The sequence below is a fragment of the Pteronotus mesoamericanus genome, unplaced genomic scaffold (assembly GCF_021234165.1).
Source record: "Pteronotus mesoamericanus isolate MK-2021 breed Mesoamerican mustached bat unplaced genomic scaffold, CSHL_Meso_final contig_230, whole genome shotgun sequence".
Classification (NCBI taxonomy): domain Eukaryota; kingdom Metazoa; phylum Chordata; class Mammalia; order Chiroptera; family Mormoopidae; genus Pteronotus; species Pteronotus mesoamericanus.
Genome location: NW_026555096.1, coordinates 2,831,214 through 2,854,971, shown reverse-complemented (window position 1 = coordinate 2,854,971; position 23,758 = coordinate 2,831,214). Strand labels below are relative to the sequence as shown.

General features: G+C 45.0%; 1 protein-coding gene across 1 annotated transcript in view; it reads right to left on the bottom strand.

Annotated features, from left to right (window-relative positions):
• Window positions 1-4,112: 4,112 nt before the first annotated feature.
• The window catches only part of RBP3 (retinol binding protein 3), a 30,747-nt gene continuing 11,101 nt past the window's right edge, over window positions 4,113-23,758 (bottom strand). Inside the window, 12 exon segments of the mRNA XM_054572396.1 lie at window positions 4,113-4,264; window positions 4,267-4,488; window positions 6,044-6,186; window positions 8,047-8,237; window positions 10,366-10,976; window positions 10,979-11,080; window positions 11,083-11,560; window positions 11,563-11,828; window positions 11,831-12,211; window positions 12,214-12,398; window positions 12,400-12,975; window positions 12,977-13,113. Of these exon segments, the coding sequence (XP_054428371.1) occupies window positions 4,113-4,264; window positions 4,267-4,488; window positions 6,044-6,186; window positions 8,047-8,237; window positions 10,366-10,976; window positions 10,979-11,080; window positions 11,083-11,560; window positions 11,563-11,828; window positions 11,831-12,211; window positions 12,214-12,398; window positions 12,400-12,975; window positions 12,977-13,113 (3,444 nt within the window).

Sequence of the window (23,758 nt, the reverse complement as noted above, 5' to 3'; positions counted from 1 at the left end):
ATTAGAGGTCAACTAATGCAGTTGTTCTTTTTTAAACACTGATGGCCAAAGTGAAATGCATGCACTTAAGGCAGCATATGAGTGATGGTGGTGATAGGGAGAGGCAGGAACTACCAGCTGGAGATCCCTCACTGTATTATGGTCCCAGTCTTCAAACAGGCCAGGTGCTGGGCCTGGCACTGCTAACCTAATCCATAGTGCCATATTCCTCTGGGCACAGGAAGAGAATTCTCCTTACAGTGAAAGGCAGCAGTTGTCTCAGGTGAACTATGCATCCTTCCTTATTTTGGAAGGTGCTTGCATCACTTGGAGGTAGCAGGCCTCCCCTGCAGGCCACTTCTTTTCAGAGAAATGGTTAACACATCATGACTATTTAAGTCATGTTTTTGGTTTTTTGTAGTCAAAGTCATGTAGGAAGTCTAAAGATCACATAGCAGGATATAAGTCCTATAGAAAATAAACCCATTTTTCCTATGTGTTTTGATTTGTGCCACTTCTTAGGAGAAAGGAATTTTTGGAAACCAATTCTGAATGGGGAATGAGGAGGCAGTGCATGCTGAGAGGAGGGTTGGGGTTCACTAAATTCAACTTTTTCTTCGTTGGCCATCCTGTGTTTTCCTGGGACAGGAGACAGGAAACCAATCTGATACCCTTGCTATTCTAAACTGCTTGGATTAAGAGGCTATTTTTAGCATCGGCTGTTCTTGTCAGCAAGGCAATGAATAGGTCCTTAGGCCAAGTGGCATAGTCCTTAGGGACCAAGAAATGCAAGATGGACATCATCTAGTGGGGACTTCAGAGGAAGGTTTCCTTGTCAACAAGTGTAATTTGGACTACATTATTTTTCTTTTTGAGCTGTGTCCTCTCCTTGCATAAAAGCTGTGTGGGTAGTCAGGGCCCACAAACATGTGAGCAGATGCAGGGACATGGGAAGCAGGAGGCTGAGATGGGAGAAGAGCTGGTCCTCTCCTCTGGTGCTCCAGCTCTCCTCCCTGAAGAGAGAGGACCTATGGGATCTCACAAGTATCCCCTTCACACTCTTTCCTGGATAGGTCCCTGGCCCCTGCTTCCTAGGGTGAGGGTGAGTCAAGTCTCTTAACAAAGATCCTGATGGTGAAGGCCACCTTTCCTCTTCCAGCTACATAGATCCTGGCACAGGCCTGGCTTGTTCCTATCAGACAACATTTGTATATGTACCCCAGGAGGCAAAACCACCTCCCTTCATCCCCCAGGCCCTAACCCTGTGCCTTATCCCCATCTCCTGCTGTTCAGATCTGGTCCCCAGGTCTTCTGTGCCTCCACAATTTGCCATGGCTGGCCTGGCCCACTCAGGATCTGACCATGGGTTGGGGCAGAAGGGAGAGGTGGACTCAGTATGCCATGTGTTTCTTTATCCATATAATGTCCCGATGGTTTGGCTCCCCGGAGTATAGTCTCATTTTGCTATTGTTGCAATACAGCCCAGCTGTAGTCCTGCGGCTACTCCAGTGCCAATGAGTGGAGGGATAAAGGGCTACCCTAAGCTCTCCTTGCTTGCTCTTGGCTGACCTCACTCTCTACCATGTTTCCAGGAGTGCCAGAGAAATAAGACCCCTTGAATATCTGCATCACCTAATAATGCCTTTTCAGTGAAGAGGTGCCCCATTTGTTCATTCTTTCGTTCATTTGTTTATTCTTTCATTCATTCATTTATTCATGGTGTGCTGAGTTTTACTACCAGGTGTCAAGTTTGTTTGGGTTTGGAGGAGCAGAGACAAGCAGGAGAAGTTTCCATTGCTGAGTGCCCCACAGAACAGTTGGGGAGACCAATGATACAAGAGAGACAAGCACTGTGGCAGAGGTATTCAAGGGACTGTGGAAGTGTATAGAGAAGTCAAGGACTTCATCTGAGCAGATGATATCTGAACAGGTCCTGGGGAGCAAGGGGGCTTTAGAGAGATTGGAAAACCTAACATACCATAAGTCCTTTGCTGAGGTTTGGTTCCAGGTGTCCACAAGCCAAAGAAAACAGGTTGCAGGGAGGGGAGGCAGACAAGAGTTTGGCTCAACCCCTCTCACTGCTGGGCAGTGGAATCTACAAGGAGTCCTCAAGCAGGGGAAGACATAAGAAGGTTGCATGACAGGGCAGTAGCCCTGGCTGGGGGCTGAAGCACAGAAATGCAGCAAGAAGCTGTTGTGGGGATTTAGACATAGATCCTGGTCCCCAAGAAAAGAGACCTGGATTGCAGGTGGACCTAGAACAGAGTCCTATTCAGATAACTCTTCTTGCATCCTGGTAATTGTGTGGGTACAGGGTAGAGAGGCAGAGAGCTGAGAGGAGAAAGTAAGAGGTGGCTCCCAGATCTCTGCCCTGTGTGTCTGCAGTGCCTTTGTGTGTGTGTGTGTGTGTGTGTGTGTGTGTGTGTGTGTGTGTGTGGAGAGAGAGAGAGAGAGAGAGAGAGAGAGGCAGAGGGAGGGGGAGAGATAGAGAGAAGGGAGAAGAGAAGAGGGAGAAGAGAGAACCCCAGAATGTAAGCATTTCAAGGAGACACATATTTGCCTGAACATTAATAGGGCTAATGAAGAAAAAGGTGAGATCACAGTATACAATAGTACTATAATTCAATCATTCACTTAATCTTAATTGAATTTAGCAGCAGGAAAAGGAGTAAAATCTTGCCTTTCATTTGGACCTTTCTGTTTAGGCAGGGAGTTTCAAAGTTTTCCTGTGGCAAAGTCCTTGTTATTGGTGATGGCCCAGCAGTGTGCCCAGATTCCACAGCTCTCTAAAGTATAGGGAAGTCAAGATTGTGTACTAAAGTCAGCCCAGTGCCCTGAGGGAAGTGATCTGTGGCAGATGCTGCCTGGACTCAACAGGCAGCAAGGCCAGAAGGCACCAGTACTCATCTTCACTCAGACATCTTGGCCCTGGGGTACCCCCTGCTCTTACAGCCTCACCCCTACCATGACTTTGGGCAAGGTCCTAAAGGTCTCTCACTTTTGGGTCTCTAGTGACTCCAGTAGAGCAGGGTTACATGGCTCCCAGGACACCAGCCAGGGACCTCATTTCCTCAGGTCATCCCTTTGAAAGGGGTCTTGGGGTCTGCATGCTAAAAGCTTCTCACCATGTCAGGAGTGGGCCTGGTCACCAGAGACAGCACAGTAACAGGCTGGACTTGGATGAGCTGGACAGGTACCCAGCCTATTGCCCAGGGCTACTTTTCCCTCAGCAGCAACCTGGCATGTCAGGATACTGCATGGCACCTGAGCTTTTGGGACCTTGGCAGAGGTGGAGAACAAGGGCATGGGAAGTACATGTGAAGGAAAATAAGACTTGCCGTATAGAATTGAAGTGGAAGGGCTTGGGGCAGGGAGTATAGGATTCTAATTGAACCTGGACTTCTCTTACAGTGTTTGAGGACTACCACCTGAGGAAAATGAAGGCTTGCAGCCCAATACTCACTTGGTGAAGGTGCAGGGAGGGCAGAGTGGGGGCAGTGTTTTAGGGGAATGGGTGCCCCTTATCTCTGGGCCTGTGCTGTCTCACATGGGAGCCACCAGCTACAAATTGCCATTGAGCACTAGACATGTGGCACACAGAATGGGAGTGTGCTCTAAGATTTCAAAGATTTTGTAGAAAAACATCTCATTCATAATAATTTTTATATTGAGTACATGTTGAAATGATACTGTTGTGAATATAATGGGTTAAATAAGATATATTATTGAAATTAATTCACTTGCATCTTTTTACTCTTCTAAATGTGGCTACAGAAAAATGTAAATTGACACATGTTCCTGGCATCTGTGACTTACCTTATAACTCAGTTGGATAGAGCTGCTCTATCTAGCTTACAGCATGAGGACCAAAGGCTGGCAATTAATAAGCATGGCTAGGGATAGATCTGGACTTCACCTCTTCCAAATAACTGTTACAGAGAATATCAGCACCCCAGATGTCCAGACAGAGAGGATGCTGGCAGTGGTGATAAGGCCGGGTTGATGAGCTCCAAGGGAACTTGCAACTCTAAGCCTACTGGGAGCTCAGCAGGCCCCTTTCCTGCACCCTGGATCCTCAGGCAGAACCAAGTACCTGAGCTCCCTTGGTTTGTGGCCCAGAGGTGTCGCCTACCTCAGGGCTCTGCCCATGGAAACCCTGCACCCTGCTGGCCAAGTCTCCAACTTGCTCTCATCAGAGTGTGCTGAAACATCTCCTTGGCTCTGGTGAGGGCTGCCTCCTCAGAGAGAGCCACATGGGGCACTATGCCCACCACCCCTTCCCAGAGCTGCCATCAGTAGCCCCCACTGAACGGGCCATGGGGATGGTGATGTAGAGGTGTGTGTCATCCATGTGGTAGGTCTGTGGAGGCTGGCAGACCCCACTGGTCACCTCCCCAATGACCAACACACAGCCCAGCCTCTTCATGATATAGGTGAATTTCTCCACTGAGCTGGCCATTACACCATTGGTTAGAATGACCACTCTCTCCTCGGAGCCGTAGTGTTCACCTGCAAACAAGAAAGCACTACAAGATAGGTTATCAAGCCAACTCCTGGGAGACCTGTCTTCTCTATATTGCCTGGACCCACAGAGAAGAGGGCCTGGCATATAGTTCTGCATCACTGCACTCACATGAGAGTCATTCCACCTTCCTGAGCCTCAGTTTTGCATCTGTAAAATGGGGTTAACATCATGTGCCCAATCCTGAGCACGAAATATTTCCCAGCCTGCCCATCCCTACCTAGATTCTTTTATCACAAAGTAATGAGAAAAGGCTTGACTTTTTCCAGAAAAAAAGGCACATTTCCCTTTTTTAATAACAAAAAAAATATTAACCTGACCAGACTATCTTTTCACCTTAAACTCTCAGAAGAGTCAAATCTGTAACTTGACAATAATCCTGCAAGACAATGTATCCAATAGAAATGAAACATGAGCCAGAATGCAAGCCACAGATGTCATTTTAAGTTTCCTAGTGGCCACATTATACAAGTAAAAAGAAACAGATGAAATGAATTTTAATAATTTTTAGTTAATGAAATATATTCAAAATATGTTTATCTCAAAAATGTAGTTAATAAAATTATTGATGAGATATTTTGGATCCTTTTTCTTCATAAAATGTCTTTAAAATCTGGCACTCATTTTACTCTTTACATATCACAAATAATACAAGCCACATTTCCTTGCTCAGAGGCTCCTACATGGGACATCAAAGTTCTAGGACCCTGTGATCTGCAGATCTGAGTCTATGTTTAACTCCTGGTCTTGAATGTCTATTTGAGTTTAGAATTTACCTGGTTCTGATTTCTATTTACATTTTGCAATATTGCTGAATGTGTGTGCTGTAAGCTCCAAATGTTTGTGTGGTAAAGAACTATACAAATCAAAATTTCATGGTTCATTTCTGCTTATACACACACCCCTATTCGTCTCCCAGCTTACTCTTGTTGATGGAAATGAATGTTCCTTGGTTTCAGATGCTGGGCAAGTGGGATGGAGTGAGACTATCAACTAGCAACGGCTCTGGGAGGGTTATGGCTCTGCAAAGCACAGGGCCCTCCCTGCTCCTATGGTCACTGTTCTGGGCCTAGGGCAGGTAACAGAAGCCCTGTCAGCATCAGAACTTCGTTTAGGTAGGTGTGCTGAGCTGCTGCTGAGAGTTCAGGTAAGATGAACAGTAGAAACACTGTGGAGTCTGGTGATGGGCAGGGGGATCCTTCTGGTGCTGCCTCTGTCTTGCAGGTAGACGGTTGTAGTGGGCAGAATAGAGGCACTTTGGTTTTAGACAAACCAGTATTTAAGTTTTGGCACTTTCACTTATTAGTTGAGTGATGCTAGAAAGGATATTCTACTCAGTAGATATTCATTTTTGCCTCTAGATAATGGGCATAATGGTACAAGTTTTGCGGTAATTAAAGATCCTATGTGCAAAGTACATGGCATAAGACGGGGACTTTATATTCCACTTACTATTACTTTTACCTGAACCCAAGCTGTCTTTATTTAATTTTCTAGAAACTTCTAGGATGAGAACAGGAAGGAAAAGTCTTCTGCACCCACCTGCAAGCTGGGTGTGTGTCCAGAGCTCACTGACAGAGTCATTTGGCTGGCTATTGATTTTGTCCAGCAGAATGAATGGGTCTTCATCAAAGAAGTACGAGCTCAGGGCAAAGATGGAGGACGTGGGGCCACCAATGTTGAACCTGAGGGAAGGGAATGGAGGCCCCTGAGAGCAGAGCTCACACTAAGGCCACTGAGGCCCTTGTTGCTCCCTGGGAGGCATGGATTTCTGTTCTCTGGAAGGTTCTAATTCCAGGCAGCCTCAGTCTAGTGCCCTTTCCTCATCTACAGAATTCCTTGGTTGGCGTTCCCCAGAGTTCCCTAAATGAAATGGTCAATTCATTTAGAATATACTGAATACCATACCTGCCCCTTCTGATCACATATTAATACAATGTGTGATACAAACTGTATATATTATATTAAAGGGTCTGACAAGTCCTACAGTCAGGAACTTCTTGAGAAATTTCCCCAACTTACTGACCATGGACTGCTCCCCATAGCCATGCCTCCTGTGAGTGGAGCACCTCTTGGGAACACTATCCTACTAGTTGCGTTCTTGATATTTTCACAAAACCCACTAGGTGTCTTAGCTGAGGTGTCCTAACAAGGCAATTAATGTGGTGGAGTGCTCAGAGTTGTGAAACTGCATCAGAAGTGAGAGAAAGTGGAGCTATCCTTGGCCGTTTAGATTTGCCCCATGTCATGATCTTCTTGGGCCCCTGTCTTTTGATCTGGGAAACAAAGAGTGCAAGGCTGGCAGTGTGTTATGAGCCTCTTCTGGTTGATGGTCTGGGATGACTTGGCTGGGTTCAGGGCCCATGACCTCAGCTTCTGAACCTCCAAGTCTCAATTTGGAAGGGCCCATAAGCAAAGCACAGCTGGAGGCTGGGTTTCCTTTTATTTAAAAAAAAAAATTGTTGATGGCACAATTAAGCAGATAGGGACTTAGCATGAAGTTCGTTCAGATGTTTAATAGAGCATTTGAAGAATGAAGAGATCAGAGGTCACACAGGAGACCCCAGGCTCAAGTTCTGGGCACATACACTGGAACCCTGGAGACAGTTTCTTTCCCAGGGAAGAGAACTTGCTACTGGGGTCCAGAGCCATCTAGCAATAACTAAGAAACATGGGAATGTTACAGGCCAACTACCAGAGCTGGACACTCCATCTCAGCCAATCCCGGCAGCATCTGTCTCTTAGCCTGGTCCTCCCCTTTCCATGGAGGGTACCCAGGCAAGTCTGCCGGTGGACCTGGAAGTCATGCGGAGCATGATCCTGGCCACTGCCCTGGGGAATTCTTCTACCTCCCCTCTGTTCTAGGAGGGAAACACACCTCTATTAGCCACACTTTTACAGAAGCAGAAGGGAGGTAGCTACCTGAAAGCATCCCTCCAACAATCACTTTGTGAGGCAAATAATTCTTTTTGCAACAATAGTAAATAATTTGTAAATTTTATCTGGGACTCTGGTTTTATGATTCTTATGACCAGGGTGGTCCTGGGCTGCTTCTGAATGACATGAGCCACAACCACAGGTGGAAACCTAGGTGTCCCAAACATGACTCATCATAAGAAAGACCTAGATGATTCCTGTCAAATATATAGATCATTGGGCCCCGACCCTGAAATTTTGTACTCAGTAGGGCTGAGCTGGGGCACTGGAATCAGTGTTCTTCATGTCTGCCTTCCCTCTCACACAGCAAGGAATCCTACAACCAGGTACATTTGGGACCCACTGAATTAGCTCAGTAATTCTCATCCTGGAATGCACACTGGGATCATTGGAGGAACTTTAAAAATCTACCAGTGCTGGGGTCTTACCCAGCCAATTAAACCAGAACCCCTGGGCTACCTGACAGCTCCTGATAGCCAGATGATCTAGTCCTTTCAACTCTTATCCTGTGTCCCAGGGTCATTTTTCTTCTGTTTAGGCCCATAATTGACTGTCTTCCAGCAGCAGCCCTGGCCAGGCCAAGAGCCACTGATCTCTGGCCCACCAACCTCATGTCAATAATCATGGCATCCGTGTTCACAATCATCTTCCACATATGCTCCACTAGCAATTCTGACACCTGGGTGAGCACCTCACAGTGTCCAAACATATCAAACCTCAAATAGCCAACATTGTCCTCAAGCACATTTGTGTGGAAGGAGAACTTGAACAGGTCTTCAAAGACTTCAGGGGAAGGGATCTGGGAAATTGAAATATCCAGCTCAGAGTCAGGAGAGGAGAATTTAAAGTTCGGAAAAGTGAACACCAAAGATTTTCTTCATATCAAGAGAAATAGTAAGGGTATGCAAAGGGAATTCTGAGGGAGGTAGTAGGTCCCAGGACCTTTTCTGATAGTGCTGGGAGGTAGCCCGGGGTTATGAAACCACCGTGTGGTTGGCAGCTTCCTTAACAAGAATGCTCATGTGTGACAACGACATGCCCTGTTGCCCAGAGCTGAAAGGTCCAGGCCTTTTCCCCACTCTGTATCCCCTAACCTCGCCAGATATTTCTTGATGTCCCTGAGCCCCCACACCCCCGACATCAGGTCAGGGAGGGACAACATTAGCTAGTGGGCCCTGTGCTGAGCACTTTGCAGCACTTACCATCAGCCTCATGGCCACCCTATAGGTAGAGGAGTTAATTAATCCCCACATTTTTAATGAGGAACTGAAACACAGAGTAATTAAGTAACTTGCCCAAGGTCACACAGCCAGTAAGTGGTAGAGGCAGAATCTAAATCCACATGTGACACCAAACTGTGAACTCTGACTACACTGGAAAAGAGTGAGCCCCCAATTTGGATCTGGAGGCACTGTGAGACTAGTGCAGTGCCGGCACTTACTGAGATCCCCCAGCATGCCTGGGCCTCTTCGTTTCTCTTCAAGGCTGCTAGGAGGCTGCAGGCTCTGTGAGCTGGACCAAGGGCAAGGAGCTGTCAAGATACCACTATTGCCTGGGACGCACGGCCTACATGGCATGCTCTTCCTTTAGTAACAAGCTATTTGGTCACAGATCCCTGTCCTCTGCACCTTTCCAGATTTCAGTTTGTGTTTGTAAAATGGAAGAACGATTCTGTAGTAGATGTGTTTGGTGCCCTCAGCCCTCCTCTGATTTCAGCTGCAACTGAACCCCAGCTGACAAGGCCCTTCCTCCAGCACTCCCTTATGTTTTTCTACTCTCCACTTCAGAACTTTCTCCAAGCTTCCTCAGATTTTGAGAGCAATCATGTACCTTGGGGGATTCCTCAGCCAGTGGAGGTCTAGTGCTGCAGAAGGTGGTTCCACGCTTGTCTGAATGCTATGGAACCAATAATGCACCTGCTTGTCAGCTGTCCTTTCCTCCGACTCCCGCTGCTCCCTCACTCCTGCTGCAGTGACTACCTCCCATGTAAATTGCCTATACCCAAGCCGTTGTCTTAGGCCCTGCTTTAAGGAAACCCAAGGCAACAGCTTCCCTGACTATGCAGTGAAATCACAGATGATAAAATATGTGGGGAGATGTTGTAAATGCTGCTTTGGATGGAGCTTTCACCTGATGGGTATGCTTGGTGAATCTTAATGGCTTCCCTTAGCCACTGGTCTGGAGAACTTGCCCTCATCCACCCAAGCAGCAACACTCTTCAGCACTGATTCACCTTTTCAGTGTTTCCCAAAATTTGAAATATTGTAACCACACAGCTTCACTCAGGATACCCCATCCAGTTGGCCCTTGGATCTGGCCACATGTCCACCAAGTGCAGCTCCTTCTGGCTGTAGTGCTTTGCATTGTGAGAGGGGAGGAAAAGACGTTCAGCATCTAACCAAACAAAACTCATTGCTGTAGTTCTCTGGGCTGTGCCCTGCCACCCCTGACCACTCCAGGGCCTGTCCATGCTCCATTCTTTAGTTTCGAAGCACTGTGTGGCCAGGGCCTCCGCCTGCTTCCCTGTCTCCATCTCCTTGACTCATCCACACAAACTGTGGACCCCTGAGGCAAGCAGGTGGTATTGACACAAAGGCCACATTTCCAGAGGAGGAAATTGTGATCTCATGTGACTTACTGACTTCCTTCTCCATCAATGACAATGAGAAACCCTGCAAAAACCCCTATGAGTGTAGCTCCTTCTGTAACAGGGTTTTTCAGACTGAGTTCCTGTGAGACCTCAGGAGCATGGGAGTGGATGAGATGACAGAGTGAGAGAGAGAAAAAAAATGTGACTGGTAAAAACTTAAACATGAAAACAAGTCTGGAAGCCTTTATCTTGTACCATGCACCGAACCCTGGATATACAAACAACTTGTCAACTCCCTTCTGGGACAGTGCTGGGCCAAGTCTCCCTTGTATCTAACCTGCACGGGCACAATCCCAGGAATGCAGTCCTTAGGAATATGGGCTGTCTTCAAGTGTGGGTCCCCAGACAGCACCTACAGATCAGCCCCCAGTATCTCAGCCAAGGTCCCTTCAGAGGTCACCCTCGAATAGCGGCTCTGCAGATGGTTAAGTTTGGCTGCCATCCTGGCCCCCAGATCAAGAGAGGTGAAGTTATCGGCGACCAGCTTCCCAGTTGTCTGTAGCACAGTGAGCACATTTGCATGCAGGACCACTATGTCCTGGGCTGTGGAGAGGGCTTCACTCATGGGCACAGTGATGTCAGGCTCTACCCCTGCCAGGTCCTAGGCCTTGCCTGTCCTGGCACTCAGGGCCATCTTCATGAGCATGGAGGCATATTAGGGACTGTTGCCCTCTTGGTAGATGCCCACAGAGAGCGCCCCTCCAGCTGTGGGTTCCCCGATGACTGTGGCCCACAGCAGGTCCAGCTTGGTGTGAGCAAAAGCCTCAGCTACTGACCCACTGGTGTGGCTCATCAGGTTCTAGAGGTCCTTGTGGGGGCTATAGCGCTGGCCAGCCAGCTGGGGCAGAGTCCATACCTCCATCGAGATGGCCCTGTCAAAGACAGACCCTGGTGGGGCTCTGCCACAAAAGAGTAGGAGCAGAGCAGGGGCACAGCCGTGGAGCTGCCAAGGTTGTAGCGCAGATCAACAACCATGCAGCCGTACCCACCATCCTCTGCCACACCAGCTGCACCAGCTGTAGCCCAATGGCTTTTACTGTCTCCAGCTGGGCCATGCCATCAAAACGCAAATAGCCCAGCTGGCCAGGCAGCATCCCTATCTTCAACAGGGCCTCAGTGAAGTAGGAGAGATCCTCTGGGAAGAAAATGGCAGGGGGTGGTGGGGGGACCTCCTCTGCCACCAGATCACTAGGGCTGAGGAACACCAACAGAGAGTGGTCCCCAGACATCTCCTGCAGGTCGGCCGTGAGCTGGAACGCCAGGGACTCCAGGTCCACGGCTGTGCAGTAGGCCCCCTGGGTGAGCTTGGCTCATAGCAGGTCTTCTGTCTGCCCAACAACCTCTGGCTGTGCACAGTGGGCCTCCAGCAGGCATCTCATGCCCTCTACCAAGGTCCCCAGACTGTGGTGGAACTCCGGAACTTCCTGGGCTATGCCCAGGGCCTCCTCAGCTGGCACAGTAGCATTAGGCATGGCACCACCCCACCCCCCAGCCAGCACTCACTGTGATTGTTGATGAAGGTGAACACAGGCACCATGAGTGCCAGGTCACCCTCTGATGTCTCCAGCAGGGGCACCATGTGGGTGTGAAGCAGGCTGCCTGCAGTGATCTCACCTACCAGCCTGGTCCAGCCCAGAGACTGCATTAAGAAGGTCAGCTCCTCAGCAGCCCTGGTGGTGTGGTGGCTGGTGAGCAGGTATATCCCATGCTGGGAACCATAGCGCTGGCCCAGCAGCTCTGGGTGACATTGGTATGGCAATCGTAGGTGGTGAAGAGGCACACAGGGCTGGCCTTGGGGCCCTGGAAGTAAGACAGCAGCAGGGGCACAACCTGCAGAGGTTCCCACACCTGGAGCAGAATGTATGGGTTCAGTATCCCCAGCACAGAGGCATCAGTAAATCTGTCAAAGCGCAGGTAGCCCACATTGCCCGGCAGCACCGACACATGGAACATGGAGTCCACCAGAGCCTGCCGGGAAACCTCATCCTCTGGGACTGCTGGGGCAACTTCTGGGAGGTCATTGGCTCCAGCCTCAGACCCAGAAGAGGTTTCTTTGAGTATGATGGGCCACACCAGGAGCCTTGGGTCCCAGGACTCAGCCTGCAGACCAGCGTTGAGCTCATGACCAGATCCTCCTCAGAAACCACCATGGAGAAGTCCATGCTGGCCAGGTGGTGCAGGAGGGCAGGCACGCGGTCCACCAAGGTGTAGTAGTCTTGCAGGGCCTTCTGCAGGCTCCTCATGACTTCTGGCAGGATGCTGCACAGTGTGAGGATGGCCAGGGCCTTCTTGAGGGCCTACTTAGCTGGTGCCCCCACCCAAGGGCTCCAAGGACCTGGACACAGGCATGGAGAAGAAGAAATCAAGCTTGCCTATCCTCAGCTTCTGGAGGTCTGGGGCACCCCCCACAGTCCACTCCTCCACCACCATGGTGCTGTACATCTAAATAATGTAAACAATGTCCTCAGCCACTTTTCTGGTGTTGCCACTGGTGAGAACCACCATATCCTTGTCAGCACTGTACCTCTCTCCAAGGACCTGGAGCAGGGTCCAGATCTCAATGGTTGTATTGAAGGGGTGGTCTTAGATGGTGTCCACATGCAGGACCGTGTTTCCTGGGTGCAGATAGGAGATGACATATGGGATGCCAGAAACATGGTTTCCAGTGCAGTGCCAGAGGTCTAGCACCAAGGCAGTCCCCATGAGTTTTCTCCAAGTATTGGCCACCAGGAAGCCCCAAAGTTTGCTTACTACCTCCTGGCTCAGGATGTCATCTACCTGCAAGTAGCCCACATTGCCCTCCAGAACATTGTGGTGGATGCTTTTCTGCAGCCCAGCAAGCAGTTTCTCTTGTGTGAGGTTGGTGAGTGTTGTAACTTGCTGGGGAGATGACCAGATGAGGGTCATTCAAGGAGTTCTGCATCCCAGCCATCAGAACATGGGCTAGGGTCTGGGGGTCTGAGATGCCCAGGATCTCATTACTCTTGGTAGCCTGCTCGATGGCTTCCTGGATCCCCATCAGGTTCTCCGGGACCACAGAGTAGTGTGGACAAGAACAGAGCCCATTCTCTCTTCGTGGGAATCCAGAAGGAGGACTGGCTCCTGCACAAAGCTCCCTTGACTGTGGGCAAGGCCACAGTGCTGCCCTTTGTGGCTGCCTTCATTCCTTGTCCTTCTCAGTTGGCAGACAGAAGGTCTGAGACTAAATGTGGGAGTTGAGGTGCAGCTTCAACTTCCAGTAAGGCTTTAATCTTGTTTAATTCAAGATTATCAGCCCTGGGGGCCGGTCAGAGGGGTAGTTTGACCCAGAAGCTCTGTTGAATCTCATCTTACTGTGTGACCTCTGTGCATAATAATGTGAATAACTACCATTTATTTTGGGTTTCTATGACAGGCAGACACTGTGCTCCATGCTTTATAGGCTGACAGTCTTCCCTGCAAAATGGAGTTATTAACTTTCAAGCAAATAGTATTTCCCCACTACACTGGGTGATCCATGCCTCTGGAATTAGGTAGGATTTGTTGGAGGTCTGGTTTCGCCACTCTCTGCTCTGTGGACTTAGGCCTTACTTACTGTGTAATTAAGTGAGAAAATATGTGTAAATCTCTTCACAATATCAAGCAAGAAGGAAGCACTTAATTACTGATATGTTCTCCCTGTTAGATATTATCTGTTTTATAGCTGAAGAAAAAGGGCTTAGTAAGTGGAGGGATGTAGGGGTGGAGAGAAAAAGACTGTGGGATCATCTCCTCAGGCAGTACAGAGTTTGAGTCTGAGACCCCCATTAACTTTAGGGCTTGAAGTTTATTCCTATGTCTTGCTAATTCCTCCAGGGAACAAAAGTGGTCCTACTGACAGCTTTCAAATATAGGAGTATGTCTGGACCTCAGTGGGGGTTTGGTGAGTGAGGATATCATGGAACCAGTGATTTCAGGTCAGATGAAGTTGCTCCAAGATCTGAGGAGCATCCATTCCCCTGTTGGTTGAGAGCTCAGTCCACAGCCCACTGCTCACAGGAAGAACTGAGTAGTAGGACTTGGGTCCCTGGAGTCCCAGGCCCCACTGGTATGTAGATCACTCTCCCCACCTACACGAAGCACATGCATCAACTGCTGAATCAACTGCTGGACCCTCAGGTTCCCAGTTCCTGCTCCATCATGTGGAAGTGACCTGGGTCCTGCCTAGAACCTAGAACCCCTGCATTTTCTTTGTATCCCTCCAGGGGTGGGCATTTCCCTCATTTAACCAATGAGACAGCTATGGCTCAGAGACAACTACCACTCAAATCACGGTCCCATAGTTGGGAAAGAGCCCTGGGAGAGTGGCCTGGCTCTGTTTCTCTCACTTCTCCCTGTTATCTCCAGCACATACATCTTTTTTTTTTTTTTTTTTGTTCTTTGTTTTTTTATTGTTGTTCCTTTGTTCTTTCTTTCTTTTTTTTTAATTAATTTATTTACTTTTTAAATACATTTGTCTCTGCCTTCCCCCCACCTCTTTCCCTTGCCCCCTCCCACCTTCCCTCCCTCAGCTCTTCCCCTTTGGTTTTGTCCATGAGTCCTTGCTATATGTTCCTTGACTTTCCCCTTCCCTTCCCTTTCCCTGCCCCCCCCCTTCCCTCTTGTCTCTGTTGATTTCTTTTCCTTTCAGTGTTGCTGGTCATATTTTCCTTGCTTCTTTGCATTGTTGGTTAGGTTCCGCTTATAGGTGAGATCATATGGTATTTGTCTTTCGCCCCCTGGCTTATTTCGCTTAGCATGATGCTCTCCAGTTCCATCCATGCTGTCGCAAAGTTTAGTACTTCTTTTTTTCTTTCTGCTGCGTAGTATTCCATTGTGTATATGTACCATAATTTTTTGATCCAGTCATCTACTGATGGGCATGTAGGTTGCTTCCAACACTTGGCTATTGTAAATTGTGCTGCTATGAACATTGGGGTGCATAGGTTCTTTTGTATTGGCGTTTTGGTGTTCTCAGGGTATAGTCCCAGCAGGGGAATCGCTGGATCAAAAGGCAGTTCCATTTTCAGCTTTCTGAGGAAATTCCACACTGCTTTCCATAGTGGCTGCACCAGTCTGCATTCCCACCAACAGTGGACTAGAGTTCCCTTTTCTCCACAGCCTCGCCAGCACCTGTTGTTTGTGGATCTGTTTATGATGGCCATTCTGACCGGTGTGAGGTGATACCTCATGGTGGTTTTGATCTGCATTTCTCTGATGGCTAGTGATGCTGAGCATCCTTTCAAATGCCTCTGGGCCCTCTGTATCTCCTCCTTAGAAAAGCATCTACCCAGGTCCTTTGCCCATTTTTTGATTGGATCGTTTGTCTTCTTGGAGTAAAGTCGAGTGAGTTCTTTGTATATCTTGGAGATCAAACCTCTATCTGATGTATCATTAGCAAATATATTTTCCCAAATGGTTGGCTCCCTTTTCATTTTGCTGATGTTTTCTTTAGCCATGCAGAAGCTTCTTATTTTGATGAGGTCCCACTTGTTTATTCTTTCCTTTATGTCCCTTGCTTTAGGAGACATATCAGTGAAAAAATTGCTGCGTGGGATATCTGAGAGTTTCCTGCCAATGTTCTCCTCTAGGACTTTGATGGTGTTGTGACTTATATTTAAGTCTTTTATCCATCTTGAGTTTATTTTTGTGTATGGTGTCAGCTGATGATCCAATTTCAATTTTTTGCATGTAGCCATCCAGCTCTCCCAACACCATTTGTTGAAGAGGCTGTTATTGCCCCATTTTATGCTTCTGCCCCCTTTGTCGAATATTAGATGTCCATAGAGACCTGGACTTATTTCTGGGCTTTCTATTCTGTTCCACTGGTCTATGGGTCTGTTCTTGTGCCAGTACCAGATTGTTTTGAGTATGGTGGCTTTGTAGTAGAGTTTGATGTCCGGTATTGTGATCCCTCCTACTTTGTGTTTCTTTCTCAAAATTGCTGCGGCTATTCGAGGTCGTTTATGGTTCCATATATATTTTTGAAATGTCTGTTCTATTTCTGTGAAATACGTCATTGGTATCTTAATAGGGATTGCGTTGAATCTATAAATTGCTTTTGGTAGTATGGACATTTTAAGGATATTAATTCTTCCAATCCATGTGCACGGCATATGCTTCCATTTATTTGTGTCTTCCTTAATTTCTTTTTTCAATGTTGCATAGTTTTCTGCATACAGGTCTTTTGTGTCTTTGGTTAAATTTATCCCTAGGTACTTTATCTTTTTTCGTGCTATATCGAATGGTATATTTTTCCTGATTTCTTCTTCTTCTATTGCATGGCTGGTGTACAGAAACGCCTTTGATTTCTGAATGTTGACTTTGTATCCTGCTGTTTTGCCAAATTCACTTATTAGGTTGAGGAGTTTTTTGGTAGAGTCTACAGGGTTCTCTATGTACACTATCATGTCATCTGCAAACAATGATAGTTTTACTTCCTCCTTTCCTATTTGGATGCCTTTTATCTCTTTCTCTTGTCTGACCGCTGTGGCTAGGACTTCCAATACGATGTTGAAAAGAAGCGGTGAGAGCGGACATCATTGTCGTGCTCCCGATCTTAGTGGGAAAGCTTTCAGTTTTTGCCCATTGAGTATGATATTGGCTGTAGGTTTTTCATATATGGCCTTTATTACGTTGAGGAATGCCCCATTGATTCCCATTTTGCTGAGTGTTTTGATCATAAATGGGTGCTGTACCTTGTCAAATGCTTTTTCTGCATCTATCGAGATGATCATGTGGTTTTTGTCTTTTCTTTGATTTATGTGGTGTATCACGTTTACTGATTTGCGTATATTGAACCATCCCTGCATCCCTGGGATGAATCCCACTTGATCGTGATGGATAATCTTTTGAATGTATTGCTGGATGCGGTTTGCCAATATTTTGTTGAGGATTTTAGCATCCATGTTCATCAGCGAAATTGGCGTGTAGTTTTCTTTCTTTGTAGGGTCTTTATCTGGTTTTGGGATCAGGGTGATGCTGGCCTCATAGAAGGAGTCTGGCAGTCTTCCCTCCTCAGCACATACATCTTAGGGTGTGCCTCAGCAGCCAGCCAGTGGAGGTGGCCTAGGGGATGAAGGTGGGAGGCTTTTGCAGCACACTTGCGAGCCACAATCTGCGCTCTGGAAGTTGTTATCTGAGGATGTTTACCAAGATTTTTGAAGGACAAAGAGATCAATCTGCTAAAAGAAACATATTTTTAGCTCATTAGGATTTGTTTAATGCCCAAATGACATATGGTCACATCACTCCTCCTTTTGAGCCAATGAAATGAGCCTGATTTATCATAATAATAGGCTTCCTTTGTCCCCACTGCAAAAACTGGTCCTTCCTCTCCACCTCCACATGGGTAATCACAACTCTGAACATACATTCTGGTTTTCTGAGGATACTTTCCCATCACTGCTTGAGCTCAGGCAGAGCTTGTGGACCAGGAAAGGTAGGGGGTGAAGGTGAACTAGAGTAAATCTCTTTTGGGGGAAAGTGTTTCCCTTGGACTCTTATTAAAATGCAGTCTCAGGATGAGAAGTCTGGATCTGTTGCTGCATCTTGATTGATGTGAATGGCCCAGAACCTCAAGGAGGAGAACCTAACTGGAGTTTCTTGTGAGTCACTGGGGTGCCTAGGTTAGACAGTGCCTGCAAGGAGACGCAACCAGTCCTCCCTGGGTGTGGCCTGAGCTCAGTGGGATGAAATTCTGTCCCCAGAGTTCTCCATACTCTGCAGAAGCCAGGGTGTCCTGGCCCTCTGGTGGCAGCAGTTCAAGAGAGCATGTTCTGTGCAAGTCCCAGAATGGAAGCCAGGAGGCTCTGTCCATCTTCCCATTGGCCCTGCTGGCCATTGGCCCAGGGGCTACAGAGTTTCAGAGTTATCTGTGAGGTTAAGTTTAGAGTTGGGATGGAGTTGGAAGCCCTGCCTCCCCATCACTTGTACAAACAACTACATGGGCAGAAGCATCACGAGTGTGAGTTTAGGAGCGCACATGAAACTGAAACTGAAACCATACTGCTTTCTAGGGTAGAGACCCAGATTAGGTAACATGACCACTCTGTGCCTTGGCCTCCTTAAAAGGAGAAAAACCTCACAGAATTGTTGTAGCAGTATTAGCAGGTAATGAAAAATCTGAGAACTCTGTAGGAATTGATGAGTGGCAGCCTGTGATCAGAGCTCCTCTGTGGATTGGGGAGAGATGCCCCAAGAGGCAGGGGTTGCCCTTAGTACCCTGGGGTACTGAGTGCTTCTGAGGCCCCAAACCTTCCATAGACCTATGTATGTCTGAAAAGTCTGTACACCTGAGAAATGTCCAGACTTAGAATTCACTCTAGAGCACACACTGCAGTGACTCCAGCATAAGATTCAATGACTCAGAAGGTGTGCTCTTGGGATGGTCAAAGAAAGCATGCCTGGAGCTTGGGCACTACAGGAAGAAACAAGTCACTTGTCACATGAATTCACTTTTTGCAGTAGTCAGAGGCCTTGTCTGTCTGGCTATTTATCCACCCACCCATCCACTCACACACATCTCTATCCATCCATCTATATCTCTATCTATCTATCTATCTATCTATCTATCTATCTATCTATCTATCTATCTATCATTATTAACTCAATTAGTTTTTCCCTCGAAGGTCATTGTGGACATTTTCAAGTGGCATGGCAAATATTCATGTACTATCTACCTCAATTCTACCGCTGATATTTTATTATCCATTCTTTATCTTATTTCTGTCTCTTTGGCTCCCTCTCTAACCCTCAAACCAATATATATTTGGATGCATTTCAAAGCAGTTTGGATCTTCTCTTTATTTTAATTCTTTTTTTTTACTTTTAAAGAATAAAAATAAAACATACTTATTTTTACAAGTTAAATAATTCGTAAATAGGGGAAAAAATCTTTTTTGAAAGACTATCTAGCCCAGCCAATCATAAGCATTTAATGTGTTCATACATGGAAGCACATATGTAGAAAGTCAATTGTCCATCCATCTATGGGTACCTATCCACCAGTCATCTATCCTGTGGCATCTCATAATAATATGAACAGTACTTTATTTGTGTTTTTTTCACTTAAGCATACAGCAGAAACATCCTTCCAAGTTGAAGCACAGCATGAAGTTTATCCTTTTAATGGCTGTGGAATAGTCTTTGATAGCTTACTGCTCTGTTCCTCTAGTGAGGGATATTTTAAATTGTTTCTGTTTTTGATTCTATAAACAACATTATGATAAATGTCCTCTAACACATTGGTGCTGCTGTTTCTATAAAGTACATTTTCAAACCTGGGCTTGCTGAATCAAAGGGAACGTGCACTTGTTTACTTGATCGTTTTCTGTATTATATTTTTTGGTGACTTCTAAATTATATAACAAATGCATCCTTTTTCTGTGTTTTTACAACTTGATATATAACTGATGTATAATAAGCTGTCCATATTTGAAGTGTAAAATTATGGTGAGTTTTGACATCAGGGTACATCTATGAAGCTATTGCCACAATCAGGATAATGTATATTGTCCTCAAGCCCAATTTTCCTCATGCCCCTTTGCATCTCCATCTCCAAAAACTATAGATTAGTTTGTATTTTCTAGAATTTAATATAAATGGAATTGTACCATGTGTACTATTTTTGTCTGTCTTCTTTTACTCTCTTATTTTACTTTAATGATTTTGAGATTTACCCATATTGTTGAGTGTACCTTTAATTCACCTATTTTATTGCTGAGTAGTAGTCCATTCTATTGCTATACTACAATTTGTTATCCACTCACGTTTTGATAGACTTACAGGTTTCTTTCAGTGTTTGACTCTTACAAATAAGCTGCTGTGGATAAAATTTGAGTATAAGTCTTTGTGTGGACATATGTTGTTATTTTTGGTAAAACAGGTATGCATGTTTAATGTCTTAAGAGACTACCTAACTGTTTTCTAAAAATTTAAATTTCTACCATCCATATGTGAAACTTTCTATTCTCTAACATAAACACCAATAATTAGTATAGTCAGATTTTTAAATTTTAGCCATTCAAATGGTCATATAGTGCCTTCTCACTGTGATTTTAATTTGTGTCTCCTTGATGACTTATGATGCTGAGCATCTCTCTATATATTTATTAGTCATTTGTATATATTCTATGGTAAAATATTTAAATCTTTTGCTCATTTGTGGAAAGTGAGAGGCAAGTGGAAGTTTTTGTTTTATTATTCATAAAGTAAGAATTATTTTTATATTCTGGATATGAGCCTTTTTTTTGCTTGATATGTCTGTTCCATGTATACCAATTTGTGGCTTGTCTTTCATGCTCTTAACAATAAATTTTGATCATTTTTATTTTTAATACATTTTTATCTATTTATCTGTTTTCCTTTTTTGATTTATTTTTTGTACCATATCTAAGAAATCTTTGCCTATCTTAAGGACACAAAACTTGTCTTTAATGTTTTGTCCTAGAAGTTCTATAGTTTTAGGTTTCACACCTATAATCTATTTTGAGTTAATTTTTTTTCTATGTGTGAAGTAGGGGGTCAACGTTTATTTTTTTCCAATGTGAATATCCAGATGATCCAGCACTAACTGTGGAGAAGGTCTCCATTGAATTGTTTTGGCATTTGGTCAAAAAGTGATCAACCACATATGTGTGGGTCTATTTCTGTACTCTCTATTCTGTTATAGTCATTTATTTGTCTGCCTCCTCACCAATACCACCATGTCTTTGTTACTACAGTTTATAGTATTAGGTTGGCTACAAAGTCCATTACATTTTTCCTGTACAATGGCTCTAGTAGTGCTTAGTTTTTATAACTTTATTCAAAACAATTTCATTAGATTTATTGTGACAACTGTCATATCAGCATGCATTTTAAAGAACATCAAAACTGGTGAATTTTTGTGCATTTTAATATTGAAAATGGAAGAAAATATGCAACATTCTTGGCATATTATGCTTTATTACTTCAAGGAAGGTAAAAACGCAAGTGAAATGCAAAAAAAGTTTTGTGCGGTTTATGGAGCAGGTGCTGTGACTGATCAAACTTGTCAAAAGTGGTTTGTGAAGTTTCTTCGTACTCTTGACATTGTGGCCAAATAATTTTTTCCTGTGGGGCTGTCTTATATATTGGAAGATGCTTAGCAGCACCCCTGACCTCTACTCACTAGAAGCCAATAGCCTGAGAGAGCCGACATTCTCAAAATATCCAAATCAATAAAGTTATTGGTGAAAATGAAAAGTGTGCCTTTTATTTTATGGAAAAAGCATAATGGATTTTGGGCCAACCCAGTACACTTTGAAATTATGTAGTGTGAGTCTTCCAAAGTTTTTATTCATCAAAATTATTTTGACTTTCATAGTTCTTTTGATTATCCATGCAAATTCTAGATTCAAATAATTGATTCTAAAATCACACAATTGATTGAGATTGAGTTGTATTTATAGATCAGTTTGGAGGAGAATTCATAAATTGTCTTCCAATTCATAAAGTGACATATCTCTTGTCTTCTTTGATTTATTTTTTCAGTGTTATATGGTTTCAGTCCACAGATCATGTAGATATTTTGTTAAATTCATACTTAAGTATTTCTTGTATTTTTGGGTGTTATTGTAAATGATAGTTTTTCTTTAAGTTTTTGTTTCTAGTAATTCATTTTGTATTAATCTTATGCCAGCAACAGTATTAAATTTATTTATTCATCCTAATATGTTGTTGGAGATTCCTTTAAATTTTCTAAAGGTGAATTCATGTTGCATTTCTTTATTTCCCATCTATGGACTTCATTTCTTTTTCTTGCTTTATTGCACTCATTAGGACCTCTAGGACCTCAGGATAGTGTCTTGATCCTGATTTTAGGGGAAGAACATTCAGTCTTTCACCATTAAGTATGATGTTAGCTGTAGATTGCTTGTTTTTCATAGATTCTCTTTCTCAGTTGAAGAAAATTGTCATCTATTCCTAGTGTTTTGAGATTTTTAATAAAAATCATGAATGCATATTGATTATTGTCAAAAGCATTTATTGAGATGATCATATGTTTTCTCTTCTTTAGCTTGTTGATATGGTCTATCACATTGATTAGTTACCTAATTTTCAGCCAGCCTTGCATTTGTGGTATAAATCTCACTTGGTTATGCTGCATTATCGTTTTTACACGTTGTTGGATTCAGTTGACTAGCATTTGGCTAAGGATTTTGCATGCTCATGAGGGAGACCAACCTGCAGTCTCCTTTTATTTTGGCTGTGGTATAAAGGCAATGCTGAACTCATAAAATGAGTTGGGAAGTATTTTATCTTCTCCCTATTCATTCCTTCATTTTATTATTTTATGGAACAGTTTATGTAGAATTAATATTATTTCAATTATTTGAGGAACTGAGAAGTATTGCTCTAGGCAAGAAAGGAGGGCTGCTTCTGTTATTAAAGAAAACAATAACTTAAGTCCTAGAATATGGATTGTGGCAGCTGTTAACCATTCACATTAGAAAGTGTTCACAGCCCCTAAGATGACATTATTTACCTGATATGAAGGCAGAAGGAAACTGGAGCAACTGCAGGAGCAGCTCCCTCCAGGGGGCGCTGTGTGTCAAGCAATGAGCCTGACCCTGTTTGGTGCTTTTTAACTTTGACCGGTTCTGAGGTACCTCAGGGGCTGAGACTCAGAATTGTGATCAAGGTACTATCATACGTGGGAACATGGCCCACACACTTTCTCTGCAGGATGGAAACCTCTTTGAAGGACATGGTTGTCCTGCCCTTTCCCTGCACCAAAAAAAAATTCCGTGCACTGGGGTAAAAATTCAAGTTTATAGACAATGAGATTAAATTGTGTCCAGAGACACCCTTAAGATAGAGCACAAGAATGCAGGTCCTAAGAAAGTTCTGGAACACATGGTTTTCAAAAATAAATAGAAAGACCATCTTGAATCTGGAGAAAATTCATGCCTAAGACATCATTTTTAACAGGAAGTCACCATGGTAAGAAGAGTAACCATGGTCTAGTTAGTTTTCTGCTGCCCCGGACCCACAGGACCTTGTATAATATTTGTTCTTGGGTGATGCCTTCAGTAATAGACCTCATTCACACTCTTCATCTAAGGTGATTTCTCCTAAGCTATTGTTCCTCCTGCTTTGGAAGCTGACACTAGGGGAGTTTATAGAACTTGCCCAAGATCTTAGAGCTGAGGAGCAAGGGACCAACTGAATGAAGGGAGGACATCACCACCCTCGGGGGATTCTGCAACAACCTATATGGTCTTTAGTTCCTGTCTCTATGTGTTAAGTCCAGGCACAAACTTGTGGTGGTGGAGGAGGCAGCATGAGCAAGGACTAGCAACCCCAGAAATGTCAGATCTTTGATAACTCCAGGGGATATAGTCTGCTGGATGCTGGGGTGAAACCACTACCCCCTGCCTCCTGGGAATCCAGGCCATAAGATGGGATGACATGGGTTGGAGGGGTGGTGACCAAGAGTTGTAGGAGGGATTAGTGGATCACAGTCTTGGAAATCTAAGAGCAGAGGTCACCTGGGAAGCCTTGGAGCAGACAGTGGCAGACCCCGGAGGGCTGGGAACTAGGGATGGCTCAGGTCCAGGAAGTGAGGCTGGGACTGTTCACCAGGATGCAGGCTTAATATGAGGACTGCCTCTGGGATAAAGAAGAGGGGTAATGAGCAGAGAAGGGCA